This window comes from Oryzias latipes, chromosome 2 (genome assembly GCF_053564925.1).
Source record: "Oryzias latipes strain Hd-rR chromosome 2, Olatipes_Hd-rR_3.1".
NCBI lineage: Eukaryota > Metazoa > Chordata > Actinopteri > Beloniformes > Adrianichthyidae > Oryzias > Oryzias latipes.
The window spans coordinates 17,679,186-17,703,607 of record NC_136238.1 but is presented as its reverse complement, the minus strand read 5'-3'; the positions used below and the strand labels follow the sequence as shown (position 1 = coordinate 17,703,607).

Here is a 24,422-nt window from a genome sequence, read left to right as displayed (position 1 = left end):
AAAAAGAAAAAGCGGTTTGGCGGATTGCTTTTTCTTTTTAATTTTGAGTCAGAAAATGCAGTTTTATTTTGAAAATGAAAAAGCATTTCTTATATTGATTTTTATTTTCAATTATGCTCCAGAAAAACTTCCATGAAAATGAAATGAATAGGTTGTTGACTAACAGTCGGATCCACACTCCATACCAGTAGATGGCGGTAATGTACCGCAACCGCCTTGATTGAACACAAGAAGAACATTCGCCGCAAGAGGTGCTAGCAGCGTTAGCTTGTGTTCAGATGACGGTGGTCTTTAGTTCGGACGTTTGAGGTTTCGGGAAGAAAGGACAGTATGTGGTTCGTGTCCTAACTCTCAGCATTTATCAAATTATCGTTTTGTGTATATATGTGTTGTAAACACAACGTGGCTGTGATTGTGAGGCTAGAAGATGATCGGAGCTGCAGTGAAGGACAGCGGTGTTTGTTTGTTGTGTGAGTTGAGCTGAATCGGAGTAGCTGCAGTAACGATGTCTTCAGAACCTCAGAGAGAGTATGTCAGCGAACAACTTTCTGCAGCTGAAGTAATCTTTCGACACTCTGAAGGAACAATTGTCCCGCACGAGCAGGAGCTCTGTCGCCAGCGCAGACTGCTGGATGTCATCTGGAAACCACAGCACGCTATAGGTATGTTGACTTCAACAAATGAGATAAAGCCTTCATCTGCCAGAATAAAACTGCGGTTAAGTAAGCCGCTGTTCGTGCAGCCGTGGTTTAAGGGAAAAAGTTCCACGGTCAGTGGCGGTTCTATACAAATTTACTTCCCGGGCGAGTAACCCCCCTGCACACATTCAAATTTCATGATATCCATTTGTGTTCCCTATCTTTCTTTTACTTTACACAAAAATGCAGGAATTGTATTGACTTGTATTACAGGTGTGTCAAACTCAGTCGCACAGCTTGGGTCTAAATTCAAAAAAGACATCAGGTTGCGGGCCAGATAAAATAAACATTTACTGAACACTAGATCTGCACAATATACCGCAAATTTATCGTTATCGCGACATCAAGCTGTGCAATATGCATACCACAAGAGACGGCAAAAATCGCAATAAATGGTTACCTTATATGTGCTAAAACAAACTCATGGCAGCTTGAAATATTGAACAAATGAAATAAATCCCTTTATGCATTTAACCAATCAGAAGGACCCGTTTACGTTTTTGATCAATCAGATGAGCCCTTTTAGGGGGGGGGGGGGGGGGTGTGATCACCGCGGTGATGAACCACCAGGGGGTGATGAACCACCGCGGTGATCAAAAATCTGACACTGTCACAGCACTAATTCTGCCACAATTATACCAAATATAAACATGCTGCAGAACAAATAAACTAAGCCTGTAATCATTCATAATAAGAAATAACATATAACTGTTTTCTTTCATATTTTTTCCATTGTGTTATAGCTGGAATCCTGGAATCATTTTTTAGTAATAAGTTTATCTCTGCTTGGTGGGAGATGTCCTTTGTTTGTGTCTTTGTAAAATGTTTCAGAGAGATTTAACCTTTTTTTAACCTGTTTTTGTGAATATCATTTTTAGGTCCTATAAAACATTAAAAACGAAATCATACAACTCATCAGTTGGAGTACTCCAAAAATATTTGGTGTTTTCCTAACTTTGTGCACACCAACAGTAGAAATCCTCAAAAACCTCAATACATTCATAAACAAAAGATCTATTGTTTATGTATGATCTCATAAAGCACTGGGGAGTATTCCAGAAAGCAGGTTATGCTAGCTCCCACGGTAATTTTGAGGCTAAAGAAGTTGATAACCTCAGATTTCAGTTCCAGAAATGGAGGTATGTTTCAGGGTATGTCACGTTGCTATGGCAACTCATGCTCTGAACATAACCTTGTCTGGAGCAGGTTTAGTTGAAGGTTAGTTTGTTTTCAGAGAGGTGAAGCAGCATGGTGTGTCCATTTGAAAATGCTTTTAGTGGATGAAGAAGCTCAGATAATACTTTTTCCACCATGAGAGGGTGATAAGACCACATCTGGATGTTGGAAAGATAAACTTTTTTACATAGTTGATCTAACTTTATTATTTGCTTCAGTTAAGATAAATAATTTTTTTGTTAAGTCAGTTTAAAAATAACATGTAGTTTTCAGACAGTTATTTTACTTTCATTCAAATTAATTCAATTAAGTAGGTGTAACTTTGGTGCTGCTGTTAGATCGGCACTTCAAGGGATTGTGGGATCCCATTCCCTTTGCCTGTCTGGACGGATTTGGGTTTAAGTGTGGGTTTTTGACCAAATGTGTTTAGTTTAGCTGTTTTACCGTGTTTTGTTGAGTTATATTGTCCTATAAAGCTTATGTCTCTGCACCATAAGTGAGAGGAAGGGAGAGGATGATGAGTTTTTATAGCATACAATTCCTAAATGAATTGTATGCACTTTGCGTATAGTGTTTCGTTTTTTTATTTTTACAATTGATACTGCTTATCGATCCGGTATTTTAACGATACTCTTATCAATACTTTTTGAGGACGAAAAATAAAATAAAATAAATCAATAACAAATCAAGAACAAAGTATTTTATTTCCTTATTATGCAACAGCATTGTTTTTTTAGCAAAACATTGTACTTGTATACATGATAATGTTCCAATACAAACCTGGAATGCACGTGGATGTGCTAGACCAGGGGTCAGGAACCTGAAACTCTCAAAGAGCCATTTGGATCAGCTTCCCACTGAGATGAAAGCACAGGGAGCCGCAACACTAGATATGTTTTTGCCGATATATAGCAATAGTTCATTGTATTCAAAATGCTGTCAGGATATATATTTAATTATTTATTGGAATAATTTGTATTTTTTATGAGCGTGATGTTACCTTTGATCTTTTGTCCATTTTCCACAACCTTGAATAAAATTTTCTGTCTGTCAGACACCCATAGTTAAGATAAGTGAGATAATGAAAAGAAATTCACTTTGATGCAGACTGCTTTCTATTAATTTATTTTCTTTAAATCCAGTAAACCCAATAAATTGCATTAATTTTGTGGATGACAACAATTTTTTTATTAGGAAGCAGCTGTTAGTTTGATGCGGGTCTGGAATCATAAGCGGTGTGTCTAAGCCAGTGTGTTTCAACCAGTGTGCCGTGGGAAATTGCCCTCATTAATTGATCTAAAAACATTTTCCATCTCCAGGATATCAGCTCTGTGTTCATCCAAACAAACCCTGATAAAACACTGAGTCCTTTGGAATATTAAATATCATAAAATAATTTTTTTTGTTTATTTGATTCTATTAAAGACATTTTGATAAGAATGACGGTACTGCGATTTAGCCGCAGCTTCAGCTGTTTTAGGAAAAGTCCCGCCCCTTTAACTGTCTCCACCAATCATTCTTGAAGGCTTAATCACATGTCATCAGTCTGACCAACTTCCTTGTTTCGATTTAGCTCATAAGTCTCTCAGTTCCAACAAAAACACCAGCTAAAGCTCGTCTTTAGCGGTGTAGCTTTCTACAGAATCCGGTGTCAGACCGTGGAACAAGTGAACAAAATAATAAAGCTCAGAGACGCTTGTCTGTCTGCGGTCGGCGGATTTTCGGCACTACATCTCCCATGATGCATTGGGTTAAAGTGACTGTCTTAGCGCACAATGAGCCTCTCTTCTTAACGTCTTGAAACAACAATGAACACACATCAAGTTTTTGAATCTTTCAACTTAACTTTTAATACATCTTTTAGAAAAAACAACTGCAGCTTCCAGCTTTTTCTGCAACAATTATCACAAAAATGCATGTGAGATTGCAGAGGGACTGTAGATCAATACAGACAGAGATTTTCCTTTTTTATTTATTTTTTTATTTATTTATTTTTTGGATGCTGGTGTGCCGTGGGATTTTTGTCAAAGTTAAAGTGTGCCGTGGCTCTAAAAAGGTTGAAAAACACTGGTCTAAGCCCAGCCACCGCCTAGGATTGTAGGGGCGCCCTGACGCAATTTAATTCATTGTACGCGGAAATTGGGGGTCTTAGTCAGTGAATTATAACTCATTGGTCTTACTCTAGGGGGATAAAAGGATTTTTTTTTCTTTTTGGGCGCTCATGTGTCCCCTACGAGATCGCCACTGACTGTCTTTCCAGAAAAACTTTCCATCCTATCACAGACTCTGGTCGGCGTTCACAGTTGCAGACGTGCCCTCTCCCCGTGCTCACGCTGCTCTCTTCCCCTGTCTGCTCTGTTGGTGTTAAAGGCCCACAACAAACTGAGAACTCGATAGTTATTTTACAAAAACACAGAGAGCCGCAGCATTTTGGACCATTTAGCTCTTCCCACCATTGTATATCTTTGGTAGTGTTCCTGTGTGCGCTGCTTTGTGTTGTCCTGTGTGTGCGCGCTGCGGGCTTTCTGAACAACAGCCCCACCCCTGTGCACACAAATAAGTCAGACAGACCTCTCCTCTTCAGCGAGAATAGCGAAATTGATATAATCATTATTTGTTGGAGCTCCGAAGTCGCTGTGTGTGCTGACGGTCCAAAATCTGCAGGGACTCACACTTTTACCGGAAGACCTGGTTCTCCTGAGTAAGGTAGCTCGTTCACCTAGAGCTGTGGGACGGCTCACTGTCCAAAGTCTCCAACACATAGCACACACATAACAAAGCATCCTCCCTTCCCCTCAAACACAAAGTCCGCCTGCTCTGCTCAGAGACACGGTCGCTCGGTAAACCGGTCCACTTGACTAATCAGGTGCAGGAGCGGACTACTTCTTTTCTATTTTGTTTATTTTTTATTTTTTTGTTAAAATCACTTCCCTCAGTTTATACTGGATCATCGTGGATGAGTCATTAGTTGGGAAATAAAATAAATGAAGTAATAAAGTGAAATAACGAATAATAATTGTATAATAACGAAAAATTAAAAAGAGCCCCCCCCCCCCATCCCAATGGTTTACTGCAAACATCGTCAACTGCCAATTTAAAGGACATCGGCCAACCCTAAAGTGCTTGTAAACGTCTGTTATAATTGGAAAAAGCTTGTTTGGGCCCATGTACACAGTTGAATTCTGATCGTTGATCAAGATATATTGCACATGTAACCGCGGCTCATGTTAGAGGTTTTGGAGATGAACTCCAAGAGGCTACGTCCACAGGAGAGACGGTGAAATATTTGTAAAGGATGCTGAGTCTAGAGCAGTGTTTTTCATCCTTTTTCGAGCGAAGGTACACTTTTTTTGCTTGACAAAAATCCTGCAGAAACTGTTGTCTGTATTAATGTACGGTCCCTCCACAATTTTGCATGCATTTTTTTGTAATAAATGACACACAAAAAATTTGAAGTTAGAGCTGTTTTTACAAAAGTTGTGATAGTCATCAATAGTAGAGTAGTTAAAAATTTGCACAGGTCATTGTTTTTCCCTCCAATTTATTAAAATGCAATTTCATGTAAACCTCACAAAAACCAAATAAAATTACAATTTGTTTTCAAATATATTTTTTATGTTTGTGCAAGAGCAATTTTTGAACAAGTATATAATCAGAGCGTGCTTGATAAATTTTAGACAAAAAGACAAACATTATATTCATGTTTATAAGTTTAATTGTAACCACATACAAAAATGTGAACACACTGAAGTTTTACTAGTTTTTTTTTGTCTAAATCAAAAATGTAACTTAAACAAAAACGTTTTATTTCTTTTTTGGGTGATTACATTGTTTCATTTTATTTTAAATCTCTGTTGGCCACTTCACCCTAATCCTGTGTCTTTTACTTTATTACTTCTAATTAAACTGAGCTTCAAGTCAAAAGTGAATATAGTCTGAAATAGAATTTATCCTTTAATCCAGACTTTATTAGAAACCATTTCTTTTTTTGTAAAGATGACTTGGACCAAACCCTGGAATCTCTGGCTGTAGTTTATTTGTTCTCTAACACAAACCTTGGAGAACTAAACTGTTTTCATGCTTTCATCAAGAAGCTTTGCAAACTGTTAGAACAGACATGAGTCGGTGTGACATTGACCAATTGCATTATGGGAGTTGTAATGAAATGCAATGGAACTGATGCTGGACTGGACTGACTAACGTGTCTGAGCTTTATTATATTATTCACTTCTTACATGGTCTGACACTGGATCCTGCTGGGAGCTAATAGCATGGATGATCTGTGATCTGTACAGATCACCAGCCACAGTTCAGCACAGACGTCTCATTCATCCACACAGCACCCTGGTACACCTCTAAACTACGCACCATGAAATCCCGCAAACGACAGCTGCACAGACTGCGGCGAATGGGGATACTTATAAATTAGGGATTTTATTTCATTAAGAGATATTTTTGGCCCGCAGCAGCAGTCACTGACTGCAAGGACCATATTGTTTTCGCAGTTGGAACGACGACTTCGCCGCCTTTCAGCAAGAATGTGACCCCCGCCGCATGCTCGAAAAGTCACCTAAACGTACACACACCTGGGATAAATTGCGAATGAATTTTCCACAAAGTCAACGTCACCCCCCCAAAGATGACGACATCACGGCCAGCGATCCCGTAAAAAAAATGAATGGGCCAAAAATCGCGTATGGGGGCGAACAAAATGTACTTCAAAATACAGTTGCGAAACCCAAACACACGTGTTGGGGATATCCCAAAGAAGTTTTGAAATCATTATGGGACGGCCACACGACCTACGGCCTGGCGGCCATTTTGTTGCGAACTCTGAGAATTGGCGATTTTTGTGTTTTCCCACGATATGGGAAAACGACACTTTTTTTTTTTTTTTTTTTTTTCTAAAACTTGTCCTGTCCAACAGCTGGGCAGTCAGATGAGAGCTGAGGGCCTCTTGGGTTGGACATATTTTACTTTAACAAGAGGGGTTATTAATCTTCAGACAAACCAAAGGTATGTCTGAATAAACCCCTTTTGTAATTGAGGCCAAACTTTATTAATTTCAAACATGTCTGAAAATCTTTGGTGTTGGACCGGACGGAAAAGGAAAGAGGGGAAGAAGAGAGAGGGACGTTAGAGAGAGGGGGGGTAGGGGGTGATAATAGGAGGGGAAGGGGGATAAGACCATGAAGCAGCATAAAGCAACAAGTTTACTGGTTGTTAATCATTATGGTAAGGTTTAAATGTAAAAAAAATAAAAAATAAAAGGGCGGAGCCTGTCCACACACACACACACTCAAATGTTATAAACACACCTGTTAGTTGCAAAAATGTCCACCTGTCGACATGTACACAAAAGTGATAGTGTTCACACGCATACTTATGCCTTAAAACCAACTAGTGTGAAATATTTCAGTCATTCAGTCTGTTGAGCTAACACCTGTGCTCAGGTGAGTGTTTATGTTCTAAAATGGATGGTGGAACGTGAAAAGAAGGAGGGAGAGTGCCCAGCCATCCCCACCCCAAGACCCCCACCGCACCAGCAGCGGCAGCCGGAATCCCCCCAACGCCACACGGGAACCGGCAGGGAACAACCGCCGCCCGGGTGACCAAGCCCGCCACCCAGGCCAGGGCCAGCAGGGCCGCCGCAAGGCCCCCAGAGCCAGAGAGCAGGGAGGCGCGGAGGGAAAGAGGGCGCCGCCCCAGCCCAACCAGGAGAGCAGCCCCCCCGCCGCGCCAGGAGAACCCAACGCAGGGCCACACCGGAGAAGGACGCCCACAGCCCCAGACGAGCACCCCACCACCACCCAGGAGTTCCGGGCATCCCCCCGCCAACCCCAGGTACGAGCCAGGACCCCCCAAGGGAGACCCACTCCGCACTCCAGGCAGCCATCCGCCCGGCCCACGGTTGGTCCAGGGAGGAGCGAGGCAGGGGCCCGCCGCCCCCGCCCAGGAGGGGGGAACCCCGGGGAAAAAAGAGGGCCCACAAGGGGTGTTGTAAATATGGCCCGACCAGGCTCGGCCACAGTTGGAAATTTGGCGGGGCCCAGCACTCAGGAGCAAGGACCAGAACCCACCCCCCAGGGACACGAACACCCCCGGCTCAGATGTAATGTGAACCCCCCCACCGCGCGGAGAGAGCACCGCCGGGCCCAGGAAGCCGGCAGCCCGGGGACACAGCCGCCGTTGCAAAGGGGCCCGTACCCCCCACCAGGGAAGAGGCAGGGGACAGATGGTCCTAGGTCCCACCTTCCTTGCAAAATGTGTGTGCGTGTATGTGTGTTTGAGAGAGTGTGTGTGTGCATGTGTGTGTGTTTATGTTGGGATGTATATATTGAGGGGGGAGGGGTGTGTGTACTAAGGGGGGTGCGGTTAAAATTGGCGGGTAGGGCACTAAGGGGACATCTCCTGATTACTCACAGTGACGTCCCCTCACCCTCCCCACCAAGGGGCCCTAAATGTCTAAGGTGCGGTTAAAATTGGCGGGTAGGGTGCTAGGAGGACATCCGCTGCTTGCTGGCAGTGACACTTTTGTTTGAGCGATTCACGCAATTGCACACACTTGCTGCCAGCTCCAGTCTACAAACAGCACAGAAGTATCGTTGACCTTTGACCTTGGGAAAAGGCCGCCATCCTGCATTTTTTTTAAAAAAAAAGCCCCTATAGCGCCACATACAAATGAAAACTCGTCCTAGGGATTTTTTGCCATTGTCTCGTAACTTCTTAGGCATCCATAGCAAGGTGATGCGGACAAAATGTTGGAATTAGAAGTTGTAGATTTTGAACGGCGTGCGCGTGGCGGATTCACAACTGTTGTCATCTTAGCTAGCTCGCACATTTTTTATCGGAATGTCGTAAAGAGGAAATATGCGATTCCCTGGCACACGCTGAACAAAACGATGTCACGCACGACAAGATCGATAAAGGAATGTGGGCGTGGTAAGCAAAAAACCGTCGCAAAAAAATTTGCCGACTCGGCAAAAAAAAATCTGGATTTTTTTTTTTAAGAATTCGCCTAACGAAACCCAGAAAACTTTGTCCGGTATATCCAAACAAAGTTTTGAAATCATTACGTGAAGGTGACACGACCTATGGTTTTGCAGCCATTTTGTGCCAAAATCTGCCATTTTGAAATTTTCGCGTTTTTACACAATATGAAAAAAGGAACTTTTTTTCGAGCGATTTTCATGAAATTTGACTCGCCTGTCCCTAGCCTAAGTCTACCATCACCCCGGGGTTTCGTCGACTTTTGACCTCGGGAAAAGGCCGCCATCTTGAATTTTCCATAAAAATTACCTTTACCACCGGATTCAGACGTAAACTTGTCGTTGGAATTTTCAGCGATCGTCTCGAAACCTTTGGGCATCAATGGCAAGCTAATGTGGAAAAAATGTTGGAATTAAAGTTGTAGATTTTGAACGGCGTCCGCGTGGCGAGCTCGCAAAGTGGCGCACTGTTATAACTCCTATGTTTTTCAATGTACTACTGTGAAATTTGAATGCATGCATTTATGCCTGAAACTGAATACATTGACAAACACTGGAAATGGACATATAAGGAATGTGGGCGTGGTTAGCATAAAACCACTGTTGCTAAGGACAACAAATAGTTTATTTTTTTTACGATCTGTATGAAACTCACGTCGATCTGTTCGTCCTACCGAGGTGACTGAAACATAAAATGGTTGCTATGGAGATGCAATCAACAGAAAAGCCGCCATTTGAAAATAGTGGGTTTTTTACTAACTAATGACATATAGCTCTCACCAATGGAGAAATGTGTTTTTCTGTGTCAGTTGATGATGCTGATTGCCAAGCTAGCACTTTTAGCCACATTAGCATAGCTAGCATAGTTAGCATAGCTAGCATTTTAGGTAATGTGTTTTTCTGAGTCAGTTGATGATGCTGATCGCAATGCTAGCCCTTTTAGCCACATTAGCATAGCTAGCATAATTAGAAAATACAGTTTTGACTAGCCTTTATCAAAAGTGGGCGGTGGTGCGTAGAGTTGGGCGTGGAAGGCGGTTTGCGTCTGCGGGCCATACAACGCCGCTTGCGGCTTTAATTGAGTTTAGGCTAGTGTTCGATGATCGAGGGTTCGTCTCAAGGAGGGAGGTGAAGAGCTTAAACAACACACAAAGTCAAAGGCTATGATGCAAGAAGTGAATATTTATATATTTAACCCCAAAAGAAGACATTCACAATATATACACATTTACAAATATTACAAGATTAATAGTTCGTAATTTTCCAACAACAGGTCGCTGTATTTTAAAGATGTAGTCCAGGTTTGATTGTCCAGGAAAAACTGATGCACTGTGCCTTTGATGAAGGCAATGTAGGATTGTTGAGTGGGGAAAGGACAGGGCTACTGCGCCTGTTACCGCACAGGTGTTATTTGGCAGTTCTAGTTGGTTCTTTTCGTTCCGGGAAGCTCGCCATCAAGGGAAAAGATAGAGATGGATGTATATGGAGATGGAGATGGAACCTGGCCTATATGGGACAGGACCAGTATAAACACATCATGTTCACATAAATAGTTTCATTAAATTATCCAGTTTCAATTATTATATAATTCAATTTCAATTATTAAATCATTCAGTACATGTACATTTTAAATAATTCAGAGTACTCATAATTAAAAATTTCAAATAATTCTTCTTTCTCTTTCGGCTTTTCCCATCAGGGGTCGCCACAGCGAATCATCCTTTTCCACCTCACCCTATCATGAACATCTTCTACCCTAACGTTAGCCAACTTCATGTCCTCTGTTAAGACATCCATGTATCTCCTCTTTGGCCGTCCTCTTGCCCTCCTGCCAGGCAGCTCCATCTCCAACATCCTTCTACCAATATATCCACTATCCCTCCTCTGAACATGTCCAAACCATCTCAGTCTGGCTTCTCTGACTTTGTCGCTAACACAGGCAACATGAGCCGTCCCTCTGATGTACTCGTTCCTTATCCTGTCTAACCTGGTCACTCCTAAGGAGAACCTCAACATCTTCATCTCCGCTACCTCCATCTCAGCCTCTTGACTCTGTCTCACTGCTACCGTCTCTAACCCATAGAGCAGAGCTGGTCTCACCACTGTCTTGTACACCTTTCCTTTGAGTCTTGCTGGCACTCTTCTGTCACACAACACTCCTGACACTTTCCTCCAACCGCTCCAACCTGCCTGCACTCGCCTCTTCACCTCTTTTCCACAATCCCCATCACACTGAACTGTTGACCCCAAGTACTTAAACTCCTGCACCTTCTTCACCTCAGTCCCCTGTAACCTAACGCTTCTACCTTGATCCCTCTCGTTCAGACACATGTATTCTGTCTTACTACGACTGACCTTCATGCCTCTTCTTTCCAGAGCAAACCTCCACCTCTCTAGCTGTTCCTCCACCTGCTCTCTACTCTCACTGCAAATTACAATGTCATCCGCAAACATCATTGTCCAGGGAGATTCCTGTCTTACCTCGTCTGTCAGCCTGTCCATCAACATAGCAAACAAAAAAGGACTCAAAGCTGATCCTTGGTGTAGTCCCACCTCCACCTTGAACTCCTCTGTCTGACCTACAGCACATCTCACCACCGTCATACTTCTCTCATACATGTCCTGAACTACTCTGACATACTTCTCTGCCACTCCAGACGACCTCATACAGTACCACAGCTCCTCCCTCGGCACCCTGTCATACGCCTTCTCTAAATCTACGAACACACAATGCAGCTCCTTCTGACCTTCTCTGTACTTTTCCATCAACATTCTCAAAGCAAAAATGGCATCAGTGGTGCTCTTACGGGGCATGAAACCATACTGCTGCTCACAAATCTCCACCTTCTTCCTAAGTCTGGCTTCCACTACTCTTTCCCACAGCTTCATTGTGTGGCTCATCAACTTTATTCCTCTATAGTTGCTGCAGTTCTGCGTGTCACCCTTGTTCTTAAAGATCGGGACCAGAACGCTTCTCCTCCATTCCTCAGGCATCTTCTCACTCTCTAAAATCCTATTGAACAACCTTGTTAGAAATTCCACTGCTGTCTCTCCTAGGCACTTCCATACCTCCGCAGGTACGTCATCAGGACCAACGGCCTTTCCGCTCTTCATCCTTTTCAGAGCCTTCCTAACCTCATCCTTTCCAATCTCTGCTACTTCCTGCTCCACAACAACCACATCTTCCTCCCTTCTTTCCCTATCATTTTCCTCGTTCATCAGCTCCTCAAAATACTCCTTCCATCTTTTCTGTACACTCTCTTGGGTTGTTAGCACCTTTCCATCTCTGTCCTTAATCACCCTTATCTGTTGCACGTCCTTCCCATCTCTGTCTTTCTGTCTGGCTAGCCTGAACAAGTCCTTCTCTCCTTCCTTTGTGTCTAACCTGTCATATAGCTCATCGTAAGCTTTCTGTTTGGCCTTTGCCACCTCTCTCTTCACTCTACGCTGCGCTTCCTTGTACTCCTGTCTACCTTCCTCAGTCCTTTCTACATCCCACTTCCTTTTAGCCAGCCTCTTCCTCTGGACGCATTCCTGTACTTCCTCATTCCACCACCAAGTCTCTTTACCGTCTTTCCTCTTTCCAAATGACACACCTAGCACCTTCCTACCTGTTTCCCTGATAATCTCTGCTGTAGTTTCCCAGTCATCTGGAAGCTCATCCTGACCACCCAGAACCTGTCTCAACTTCTGCCTAAATTCCTCACAAGTTTCTTCATTCTGTAGCTTCCACCACTTGGTCTTCTTTTCTGTTTTCCCTCTCTTCTTCTTCCTGACCTCCAGAGTCATCTTACACACCACCATGCGGTGCTGTCTGGCTACACTCTCTCCTACCACCACTTTGCAGTCATTAACCTCTCTCAAATGACCTCGTCTACATAGGATGTAGTCCACCTGAGTACTCCTACCTCCACTTCTGTATGTCACTCTATGTTCCTCTCTCTTCTGGAAGTAAGTGTTGACTACAGCCATTTCCATCCTCTTCGCAAAGTCCACCACCATCTGTCCCTCCAGATTCCTTTCCTTCACACCAAACCTGCCCATCACCTCCTCATCACCTCTGTTGCCCTCACCAACATGCCCATTAAAGTCTGCTCAAATAACAACTCTCTCTCCTCTGGGAAAACTCTCTATGACCTCATCCAACTCACTCCAGAATCTCTCCTTCACTTCTAATTCACAGCCAACCTGTGGCGCATACCCACTGACTACATTCACCATCACCCCTTCAATTTCTAACTTTAGGCTCATCATCCTGTCTGAGACTCTTTTCACCTCTAGAACACTGTTTACAAACTCCCCCTTCAGAATCACTCCTACCCCGTTTCTCTTCCTATCAACACCATGATAGAACAGTTTGTATCCTCCTCCAATACTACGTGCCTTGCTGCCCTTCCACCTTGTCTCCTGCACACACAGTACATCTACCTTCCTTCTCTCCATCATGTCTGCCAGCTCTCTGCCTTTCCCTGTCATTGTGCCAACGTTAAGAGTCCCTATTCTCAAACCTATGTTCCTGCCTTTTCCCTTCTCTCTCTGGCCACGGACCCTTCTGCCTCCCCTCTTTCTTCCACCAACAGTAGTCAAATTTCCACCGACACCCTGTAGGTTAACAGCATCGGTGGCGGTCGTTGTTAACCCGGGCCTCGACCGATCCGGTATGTCTAAATCTTTCTCGTGGATGATTCGCATGGTTATTTTGGCAATTTTTACGCCGGATGCCCTTACTGACGCAACCCTCTCTATTTATCCGGGCTTGGGACCGGCACAGAAGTTACTGGCTTGCAACCCCTGTGGCTAGATTAAAAAGTTTTCAAAATATTTCAAAAATTTCAAATAATTACCGCACCATAAATTTGAATGCAATTATCATGATATTTAAACATTTCAGTATAAAGTTCAGAATTTACAAAAATAAGCTTAGACACAAAGAAATTACAAAACAACATTGGTTAAGTTTGGAGGCTAGCGCTAGCATGCTAGCTCCGAAAAACGTAAACAAAGCCAGAACTTACCAGTTCCCTTTTAAAGTTGCACATAAATCCTTATTAAGCGATGTCTGGACATACAGACAGAGATGCTTAAAAGTTGAAACCATATCAGTCTCAGCAAAAGGTTAAAAGTATGGTTTGAGACAGCGAAAATAGCGTACTTTAGCAGGTGCTCCTTCTAGCTTTCTCACAAGTACCCATGACAGACTGAACCGCGGCATTTTTAAAGGGGCAGAGCCATGAAGTCTCATGGGAAATCTCGGGAGCACGCAAGTCTCGCGATAACTCGTACGTAGATTGGACAGACAGAGGGAGAGCAGGAGAAACAGAGGACGGCCGAAAATCACCAGGGTTACAACTGCATCGCAAAACTGGATCAACAGTATACCTCTAGATGTACATTGATTTCACTCACCAGTACAAGAATCACAACAATAGTTAACTCTTCACTCTCCTCTGCAGCTGTGCCCCAGACTCTTAAGCTGGCAGCTGTAACCCCCATCCTGAAAAAACCTGGACTTGACTCCCAACAATATTGCAAACTTCCACCCCATCTCCAACCTGCCATTTCTGTCTAAAATACTTGAATGAGTGGTTGCCTCCCAGGTCAAATTTCATCTAAACTCAAATAATCTGTTTGAACCCTTTCAATCTGGTTTTCAGCAATAGCACATCACTGAAATGGCTCTGCTCAAAGTCCCTGTTGACATACTTCTCTCCAACAACTCTGTACAGCTCTCTATCCTCATTCTCCTGGACCTCTCTGCAGCATTCAACACCATCAGTCACTCCATCCTGGCCTCAAGAATTGTATCAACAATAGGGCTGGGAATCACTGGGTACCTCACGATACGATGCGATTTGCAATACATTGCTCACGATAACGATACTATCACGATGTAGCAATAATGTGATAATCGATATATATCGTCTCTAACAACTCACGATATATCAAACTTTAAGAAAGAAGAACTTGAAAAACCTTTTTGGAAAATATTTCCCCTTTTATTTTTTCAGTTTTTAAACAATGATAATGAACAACTTGTCATATTTGGTGTAATGAATAACAGAATTTTTTGTAACATTGCTGAAATCAGTAATACTTTGACAAACGATCACAATTTTCATTTGGAAAGATCTGTAAATTCGGTTTAAACAATAGTGAACATGAACTGCACATACAAATTATACTGTGTGCAGTAGTAAGTCTTAGCTCATAGCATCACAAACATGGCTGTGAGCAGTATCCCAAGATGCATCACGCATACCCAAGATGCATTTCGACCAGCCAATCATTGTCTTGTTGTTAGACCTCAGTTACAGGGACACGGTAATTGGCCGAAATGCATCTTGGATATGCATCATGCATCTTGGGATATTGGTCACAGCCATGTTTGTAATGCTAGGAGCTTAAAGCTAAGTACGGTAGGCGAAGCAGCCAGCTTTGTCTTATATTTTTCTGATTTTCATCAAGACAATAATAGATCGATCATTCTTGCTTTTATTTTTCACCCCTATTGAATGCTCAAAAAGTATCGATAAGAGTATCCTTAAAATACCGGATCGATATGCAGTATCAATAAGAGTAGTAGTACCGTTATAACCTTAATGATACCCATCCCTATTTGGCACAGGAGGAGCTGCCATTTACTTTCAGTAAAGCATCATTCCATATGTCGTCCTCCAAAGCCAGTTCTTCCCCCAACTCATTCACCCAATCTGTCCTGAGTTTTACAAGATAAGGAAGTTATCTGATCATATATTCTTGAGATAAATCTTCTAAGATGTACTGAGGATTGCTTTTGTGCTTTTTAAAATAAATAAATCTGATCTCTAAACATCCTCAGTGTCTTCAATGCAATGTAATGAGACACACACAGACAGAAATGTGAAGGTATCTGTAAATCTATGACGTGAATAACAGGATAAATGACCAGCTAGTTAGCTTGTAGCCTACTAGCTTTCGAATGTAAAGTGACTGCTAAAGAGCTAAAGAGTATGTTAATAAAAGACAAGTCCTGAATGTTGTTATTCCTATATTCGACCCTAAACTACAATATCAGCTGGCTGTCTGTCTACCGGCCAGCCAGCTGCCCGAATGCCGGCATGACAAGCAAAAGAGCTCCGCGGCGGAGGTAGGAGCTAAGTCCGGTGAATCGTATGCCAAAGCAGCAAGCCTAGGTATCATAAATCTTATGATATTTTTCTTTATATTAATTGAGACAATAATAAGTTGATCATTCTTGTTTTCTTTTTCCTTTCTTGAACGAATGTGGGTGACAAAGACATGGAATTTACTGCTAAAAGGGGCTTTTGCGGCCGCACGGAGAGCATATCCATGTTTATGAATGACTTATGACGTGAATAATTATTGCGTTCGCACGAATTAATCATTTTGAGGGAACGAATTAGTGTTTCAAGGGAACTGAATATTATCTTGTGGGAACGATATTTTTTCGTGCGAACAAGATATTAATTTTTGGGAACAAGATATTAATCTGTGGGAACGAGATATATTTAAATTTTTTAATGTCAGGACACTGGCTTCGTACTCCCCAGCCGCAAGTACTTCAGTGAAGTCGGTTTGCCCCAGTTGTACAACAACACACGTGAGAAAGTCAGCAGAGAACTGGAGGATTTGTCCTTTTATTCAGCAACAACCGGCATGTGGTCCAGTCAGACTATGCAACCTTAAATGAGTTTAACGGTGCATTTCATTAACGATGCGTGGGATTTGCAGAGTATTTCCCTCCAAACTTCATACTTTTCCGAGGACCACACCGGTGAACTTATTGTCAAGGGATTGAGCGATGCTCTCCACTGCTGGAACCTGTCTGAGAACAGTCTATGCTGCATGACAACTGACAGCGGCACCAACATGATTGAAACCCTGAGAGTGAGCAGATGGCCAAACCTCCAGTGCTTTGGACACAGACTACACAGCGCTATTGGTAAGTCTAAAATATAAATAAATAAATAAATAAAATAAAATATTACATTTTGACAGCGCACATATTATTCTAATCTAAATCGCAGTCAAGATAGATGCCACTCGGCTTTTCACTACTGTCATTTAGCAGATGCTTTTTTACAAAGCAACTTGTATCTAGGACAGGGGTGGTCAATTATTTTAACTCATGGGCCACATTGGGTTCTTAAATTCAATAGAGGGGTCGGACCACGAGCAGATTTGTGGAGTGAGAATGATATAACATGGAATGTAGATGAAAACATTTGGATTGAAAATTATATTCTAAAAAAATATTCTAGAGTTTTTAGTTTAAAACTTTTGTTCCCATTTTAGATCTCTTTTTTATTGTGAAGCCCTTTGGTACCTTCAAGGAGTTGTAAAGTGCTGTGTGAATAAAGTTTAATTCCTTCACGTTACTTTAATAAAATAAATAACATTATTTATTAAATAAAATAACGACTGACTAACACTATGATTTTCAAAGATAAAAATTCAGGAAAAATATACTGATACATTAAAAAAAATAATGGATCCTCTCCTCATAATTCCGCAGAGACTTTGAGTTCATCACACATCTCACAGTTTGCCCAGCTGCACAGTCTGTTTCTCATTCAGTAATAATAAAAAGGACATTTCTATGTCTTCTGCTGCAGCTAATCATATTTCTGCGTTACATTGTCACCAGTACAGAGTTTCTCGTTTATTGCAGGAGTTGCGTTCCAAAATTAACCGTGATCGGTGAAATCCACAGAGTCTGATTACAGATGTTTATGGCAGTAAAACTCCTCACTGCCTAAATACACTTTTCTCAGACAAACATGAATATTTTCACCTTTTCTCTTGTTTAAATTCTTAAGCCTTTATAGAAATTAGTTCCAGGATCTTAGAATAAAAACAAAGATCAGATCATCGATCCCAGATTTCTGATCTGAAGAGCTCTGCGTTTCTGTACAGGAGACACGGAGGAGATTGATTGACAGGGTTTAATAAAAAGCAGCAAAATTGCCCTAAAAGAATGATCTAAACCGGGAAAGATGAACTACGACGTAGAAAGGAAAGACTGTCTTCTGTTTTATTTGACACAGATTTTAGAGGGTTTCAGGTTGGAGCACAGACTGCAGAAGGGGGGAATACAATGTCACGTCTTGATTGTGTGGCCAGATTAAAAAAAAAAATACATGGGTCTCTAATATTGTTCAGTGGGCCGGACCAAAAATGGAGGCGGGCCGTAGTTGACCCCTGATCTAGGAGAACAAAACAAGCAAGAAATCAAATAGGAGGGTCCAGCATGAATAAGTGCTGGTTAGTTTGCTATGAGTCCTGTCGGACACATGCTGCCATGCAGTGCTTGGAGTTTTTTTTTTCTTTCTTCTTTTTTTTCCTTTTTTTCAGTCAGCCAACCCAACATTTAGTCAAGCTGACTCTACTACAAGAACAGTGTCTAACCACTTGACTGGGGTTCATTCATCCACCGTTTAACAAGTTTAAGTGCTGGATGTGATGTATTAAAATGTTTTTTTTGTTTTTTTTTAACTAGGCCTAACCTAAAAAAAACAATTTGGCAAAAATATTTCAATATGGCATGTGCATTTAATATGTATTTGATTCATAAAGATAGTTGAATTGACATCATGTCTCTGCCAGGCAACCTGCTCCTTCCTTATCCCGCGCAGTGTTGCCAGGTAGTCACAGCTCTTTCATCCTTGTGCTGCACTAGAGCGCGCCGACTATCGTGTCAACGAACCTATGATGACCGTAGTTTGCGCTCTCTGTGTAAATACAGACTGAGGATTGCGGGGAAAAACAACTCTCAGCTGCAGAGGATATGAACAGGTGAACAGGTAGAGAGGAAAAGCAGGTAAAGAGGCGGGGGAGGGGCTTTGGCTTCAAACTCTGTCAGAGAGATGGAAACACGGGCGTCAGATTCAGACGCAGCTTTCACTGCAGGAGTTGAAGCAGAGACTTTCTCTGGGATGATTTTATGAACTCAAACATGGAAACATGATTACCATGCAGAACACCTCAAGCTAGAGGTGGTGGACAGGCTGATTTCCCTTTCCAAAAATGTTTAACAGTTATTGACAGCAACTAAAGCACATTTTTCATGTTCTGCACCTAAACCAAAATGTGATTTTTCTTTACTGTTCATACATTTCAGTGACACAAATGGCATGGTTTGTTTTTTTTGAAAGCAACGTTTGAACTTTATTCATTTCAGTTGGAGTTGATTTATTATTTATTTTGCACATTATGTACTTTGTCAAATTTTTAGTTTATATTAGTATTTTACCCCAGACAGATGAATTGCCTTCTTTTTGTTATTTACAATTCTATGCAAAGTGCAATTCATTTTTCTGTTTGTTTTGAAAATTTATATTCTGCTAAAAGTAAGATGCAGTGCATGTTCATGCCATGTATCCCTGTATGTTGTTGCATTGTCTGGGCTAGATACAATAAGTCAGTCTGCATTTTTCCTCAGATTTAAATGTATTATTAATCCTTTAGAAAATGGTGCTACTCTCAAGTTGAATGTTTGTCTCCTTTTAGTCTAGACTAAAAAGTGTGACTTAAAGCACAGCTTGCTGGGACTTTAATTCTAAGAGTGTGTTCATTTATTTATCATCCCAGAAATGGGGGTTACATTTGTCTTGCGTTTGATTAAATTAAAGCAAAATTTTCTTTAATTTGTCTGGCATTGGTACTTGCTCTCCTTAAGTAAGGGTGTGTGTGTGGAGGGGGGGATTGAATTAGCAAAATAAAATCAGAGATTTTATTTTTAGGCCATATCGCCCAGCCCTAATGTGCCATAAAAAAACGTTTAAAAATATATAAATTAAAAAACGTTGCAGTCATACACATCTTTGTGAGCGGATACTGTAGGACTATTAGAATGATGATCCTTTAGTTCTCCATGGAATCATGCACCAAAGTCACTTTATTTAACTTCAAAGTTGACAACTTTAACTGTGTCTTCACTATGTATTGACAAATAGTACAAATAAGCAATTTAAGTACACGTTTTTGTAAGGATGTGTTTTTTGTTTGTTTTGTCATTACATTTCTGTTTTAGTAGTATTTAGAAAAGATTAGGCGTTTTAATGTATAAACTAATAGGTCTTTCATCTAGTTTTATGCTCTGCTGTAAACACTGGAATACAGGCACACAAATCTTGTAGCACAGCTGGCTTAAACATGCTAAGTGTACAGTGGCTATTGACCCCAGTATTCTTAGCCAAGTAAAAGTGAAACGATCATTGCTTTTGTTGGAGTATTACGGTCCGCCATCTTGAAGCGGTGAATAGGCTCTGCAGCCGTTAGCTTCTATCATGCTTCGGTTTTGCTCCGCCTCTTTATTGCTCCTCATATGCTGTTTTAACGTATTTCTGAAATCAATCCTTTAGGTTATTCTTAAGGATGCCATTGTGTCTCTCTGGCTTCCTTTTTATTCTGTTTGAATGTGTTTAGTCTGAACTATCAAGTCTTTACTAAAAAAAACATTTTTAAGGAAATCAGAGAAAACTCCTCAAAGATTTCTCCTTAATCAAAAGTAATTTTATTTTTACTTTTTCAACTGGTGATGCTCCCAGGTTTATTCATTTAGTGGGTGACCCAAGTATTGTTTTTGTAATTTTTTGGTATTTATACTCTAAAGGCTGATGTTATTTACTCAAATTTATAAGCTCAAAAATGTATGTCTATCAATCATCACAGCTGTATGCTGTATGCAAGCATTGTATGCTTGCTTGTTATCGGTATATTAAGTAAGTTAAATAAACATGAACTAAAAAGAGATTCTTAGTAAAGAATTAGGTGCAGAGTTTTCTTCACTGTTCCTCCTCAATGACAATGCTGGATGCGGTGTTCTCGAGAACTGGCACATTTTAATGTCTTCACTCCATGTAACGCCGTGAAAACTACAGAACAGAGTTGTACAAAAACCTTTAGACTTGACATTTACAGTTTTACCAGAAAATATATAACAAGTTAACTACCTCGTGACTGCCTGTCACTTTGGAGGTCTTTGATGAATTACCAGTCTGTATAAAACTTTTCACAGCTGGTTGACTCCTTTTCCAAGCTGCCATGGATCTTGGTTCAAAGTCTATTATGATGTGAAAATAAACTCCTCAGCCCAATATCAAATCCTGTGAGTTCTCAGGAACTCTCGCGTTATTAGCGTTATACACAACTTCATATAACATTGCAATATAACTTAGTACTAAACAGCATAAAATCAAATAAAACACACATTAATAAGACAATCTTCAACCAAAGGTATTTCTTCCTTTAAACAAAAAATTAACTAATCTTGTAACCCTTTCAGTGACACTTACATTAGGGATGGGTATCGTTAAGGTTTTAACGGTACTAGTACTCTTATTGATACTGCTTATCGATCCGGTATTTTAACGATACTCTTATCGATTCTTTGAAAAATGAATAAATAACAAATTAAGAACAAAGTGTTTTATTTCCTCATTTTGCAACAACATTGGTTTTTAACAAAACATTTTACTTTATACATGAGAATGTTCCAATACAAACCTGGAATGCACGTAGATGTGCTAGGGGGATAAAAGGAGTTTTTTTTTCTTTTTTGGGCGCTCACGTGTCCCCTACGAGATCGCCACTGACTGTCTTTCCAGAAAAACTTTCCATCCCATGACAGACTCTGGTCGGCGTTCACAGCTTCAGAAGCGCCCCTCCCCGTGCTCACGCTGCTCTCTTCCTCTTGCCTGCTCTGATGGTGTTAAAGGCACCACGACAATCTAAGAACATGATAGTTCTTTTCCAAAAACACAGAGAGCCGCAGAATTTTGGACCGTTTAGCCCTTTTTGCCATCGTATAACTTTGGTAGTGTTCCTGTGTGCGTGCGCCGCGTGCTGTCTGAACAACAGCCCCACCCCCCCGTGCACATAAATAGCCAGACAGACCTCTCCTCTTCAGCGAGAATAGCGAAATTAATATCATCATTAATTAATTGACTGACTTGGTGAGTTAAATATGGCAGATGACGTTTATATCATGTGGGACACAAAAAATGCAGCTTCTCCAGTACCTATAGCAGAACCATTTAGGTCAGATCTTAACGATACTGTGGTCTTGAAGAATTTTGCACTGGGGGTCGTTTAATACCGAGGCTCGGTACCCATCCCTACTAGCTATGCAGCTATTCATAGAGATCGATATCCCAAATATTAGCATTTTCAACAACCAACATTTTACTTTCGTGCTGAGCTTATTTCCCATTGTCATCTCAGTGTCCTACTTTTTTTGTGTCCCTGCAGTTCTCCCCCAGCATTTTGTGACTGAAGAAGAAAATCTCTGCAACCATCAAAGGATCTCCAGAGTGGAACAAGATGAATGGGAGCCTCCACAGATTAAAGAGGAACAGGAGGAATGGGAACTTCCACAGATTAAAGAGGAACAGGAGGTACTAGAACCTTCACAGATTAAAGAGGAACAGGAAGAACCAGAACCTCCACAGATAAAAGATGAGCAAGAAGGATTCTGCATCAGTCAGGATGAAGAGAAGCTTGATCTGAAGCAGGAGACTGATAGCTTTATGGAGACTCCTACTTATGAGGAAAATGAGCACAGTGAAGCAGATCTAAACAATCAGCCGATCTTTAATGTAATTTATAGTTGGGATGAAGAAGGAAGCCAACACGAAGAATCAACATCAACTACAGATGAAGAGACAGATCCACAGAACAAAGATCAGAGAAAGAAAGGAAACAGTAATCGTTTCCGAAATGTGCCCAGCTCTTATCTGTCAGAACGTTCATGTGACACTGATGTTAGAAAAAAACCCAAGACGGTGACTTTAGTTAAGAAACACAAACAATTACCAAAAGAAGCGAGACATACCTATGTAAAGTCTGATAAAAGAATAAAAATTGCTAACAATGTTTCTGTTCACAAGAGAACTAAATCTGATGAAAGATTGCATGTATGTGAAGAATGTGGTAAAACATTTGATTACTTGTCCCATTTTAGACTTCACATGAGAAGCCACACAGGAGAAAAGCCCTTTTCTTGTCAAGAATGTGGTAAAGATTTTAGCAAAAAATCAAGTCTCAAAGAACACATGAGAACTCACACAAGAGAAAAGCCTTATACTTGTAAAGAATGTGATACAAGTTTTAGTCATATATCAAGTCTCAAAACACACATGAGAACCCACACAGGAGAGAAGCCTTTTTCTTGTAAAGAATGTGATACAAGTTTTAGTAAAATATCTAATCTCAAAACACACATGAGGACTCACACAGGCGAGAAGCCTTTTTCTTGTAAAGAATGTGATAAAAGTTTTAGTGAAAAATCTAATCTTAAAAGACACATGGTGACTCACACAGCTGAGAAGTCATTTTCTTGTCAAGAATGTGATAAACGTTTTAGTCAAATGTCTTATCTCAAATTACACATGAGGACTCACAGCAGAGAGAACCTTTTTCTGCATCATTGAGATATGATATTGGACCAGTGTTTAAAAACCCTGCATAGTAATTGGTTAACTTGGCGATTCTCATTCAGGGTGCTGATAGTCTTTTTAGCCACAGGGATAAGAATACTGGACTTTTAACAGGGTGGAACTGTGTGCTGGGACAAAGATTGGTTAAAAATCCTGGTTAAGTCTCCGGGTAGCTGGTCAGCACAGGTCTTTAAGACATGCCCTGGTATACCATCCAGTCCCACAGCTTTTCTCTGTTTCACCCTCCTCAGTGTACATTTTACCCCTTGCTACTCCAGCATCAGCATTAGCTCCTTCTCTAACAGTGCCTCTTGTACTGTCAGTGCATGGAGCTCAGGCCCCTAACAGCAAGCGCCTCCAGCATGGACCTTTACCTCGAGCACTGGTCCCCAGTCAGGGCAATAAAAGGCAGCATAAGGTATTTCTTTGCACCTAGAGAGCGACGAGGGTCAATTTTTTAAAAGACTGATATAAATGTTGACCTTTTTTCACTAAATCAATTTTTAGATGTACCTGTTAAAAGAATTGTTTAGATATGAACTATAACAGATGAATATCCAGCTCTTGGATCTCTTATATCACTTTAAAAGTATTGTTACTTTTTGTTACTTCAATTTTTAGTTTGTTTTTCTTAAATACATTTTGGTAGCAGTTCAAAAGCAATGTTCAATTTGTGTTGGTTGATTTTTATTAGAAGATTTTAGCATTACAATCTTTTGTTTGAATTTGTGAAGTTGACCATTGATTAGTCTATGCTGGGATTTATGAGTATGGTATCGATGTCTGTGTGTTGCTATGACAATTGAATTATTTTGTATACATCTTTAATTCTAACATTACTATGTGATCAGTTATCATTTAATAATTATTGTAAACTAAAGAATGGCGACTGCAGTTTGTAGTTTGCTAAGTCATTTGAACAAGTAATGTTTTGAAAGAACATAATTTTCCCAAAAATGTAGTGAGGAAGAGGTGGATAATGAAACACACTGGTGTTTCTGTCGTGTGCTCATGTGATTCATGTTTTATCATAGTTTTTATCTTTTGATCTGTTCTTCTTGGTTTTCAGTGGTTTGTTACAATTTTTACTGTCAAGAATAAAGTGGAAGTAAACATCAGAA

General features: G+C 40.9%; 1 protein-coding gene across 1 annotated transcript; it reads left to right on the top strand.

Moving 5' to 3' along the window:
• The first annotated feature begins 230 nt into the window (after positions 1-230).
• LOC101173125 (uncharacterized) lies at positions 231-24,422 on the top strand. The gene is made up of 2 exons (XM_023964589.2): positions 231-662; positions 22,115-24,422. Exons 1-2 carry the CDS (start codon positions 506-508, stop codon positions 23,293-23,295), a joined length of 1,338 nt encoding a protein of 445 aa, XP_023820357.1. The 5' UTR covers positions 231-505; the 3' UTR covers positions 23,296-24,422.

What these genes read in the sequence shown, in the direction of transcription:
- LOC101173125 (XM_023964589.2), top strand. Translation starts at nt 506, where the DNA reads ATGTCTTCAGAACCTCAGAGAGAGTATGTCAGCGAACAACTTTCTGCA. An exon ending in GAAACCACAGCACGCTATAG is followed by an intron (nt 663 to 22,114) that starts GTATGTTGACTT and finishes GTGTCCCTGCAG; the next exon opens with TTCTCCCCCAGCATTTTGTG.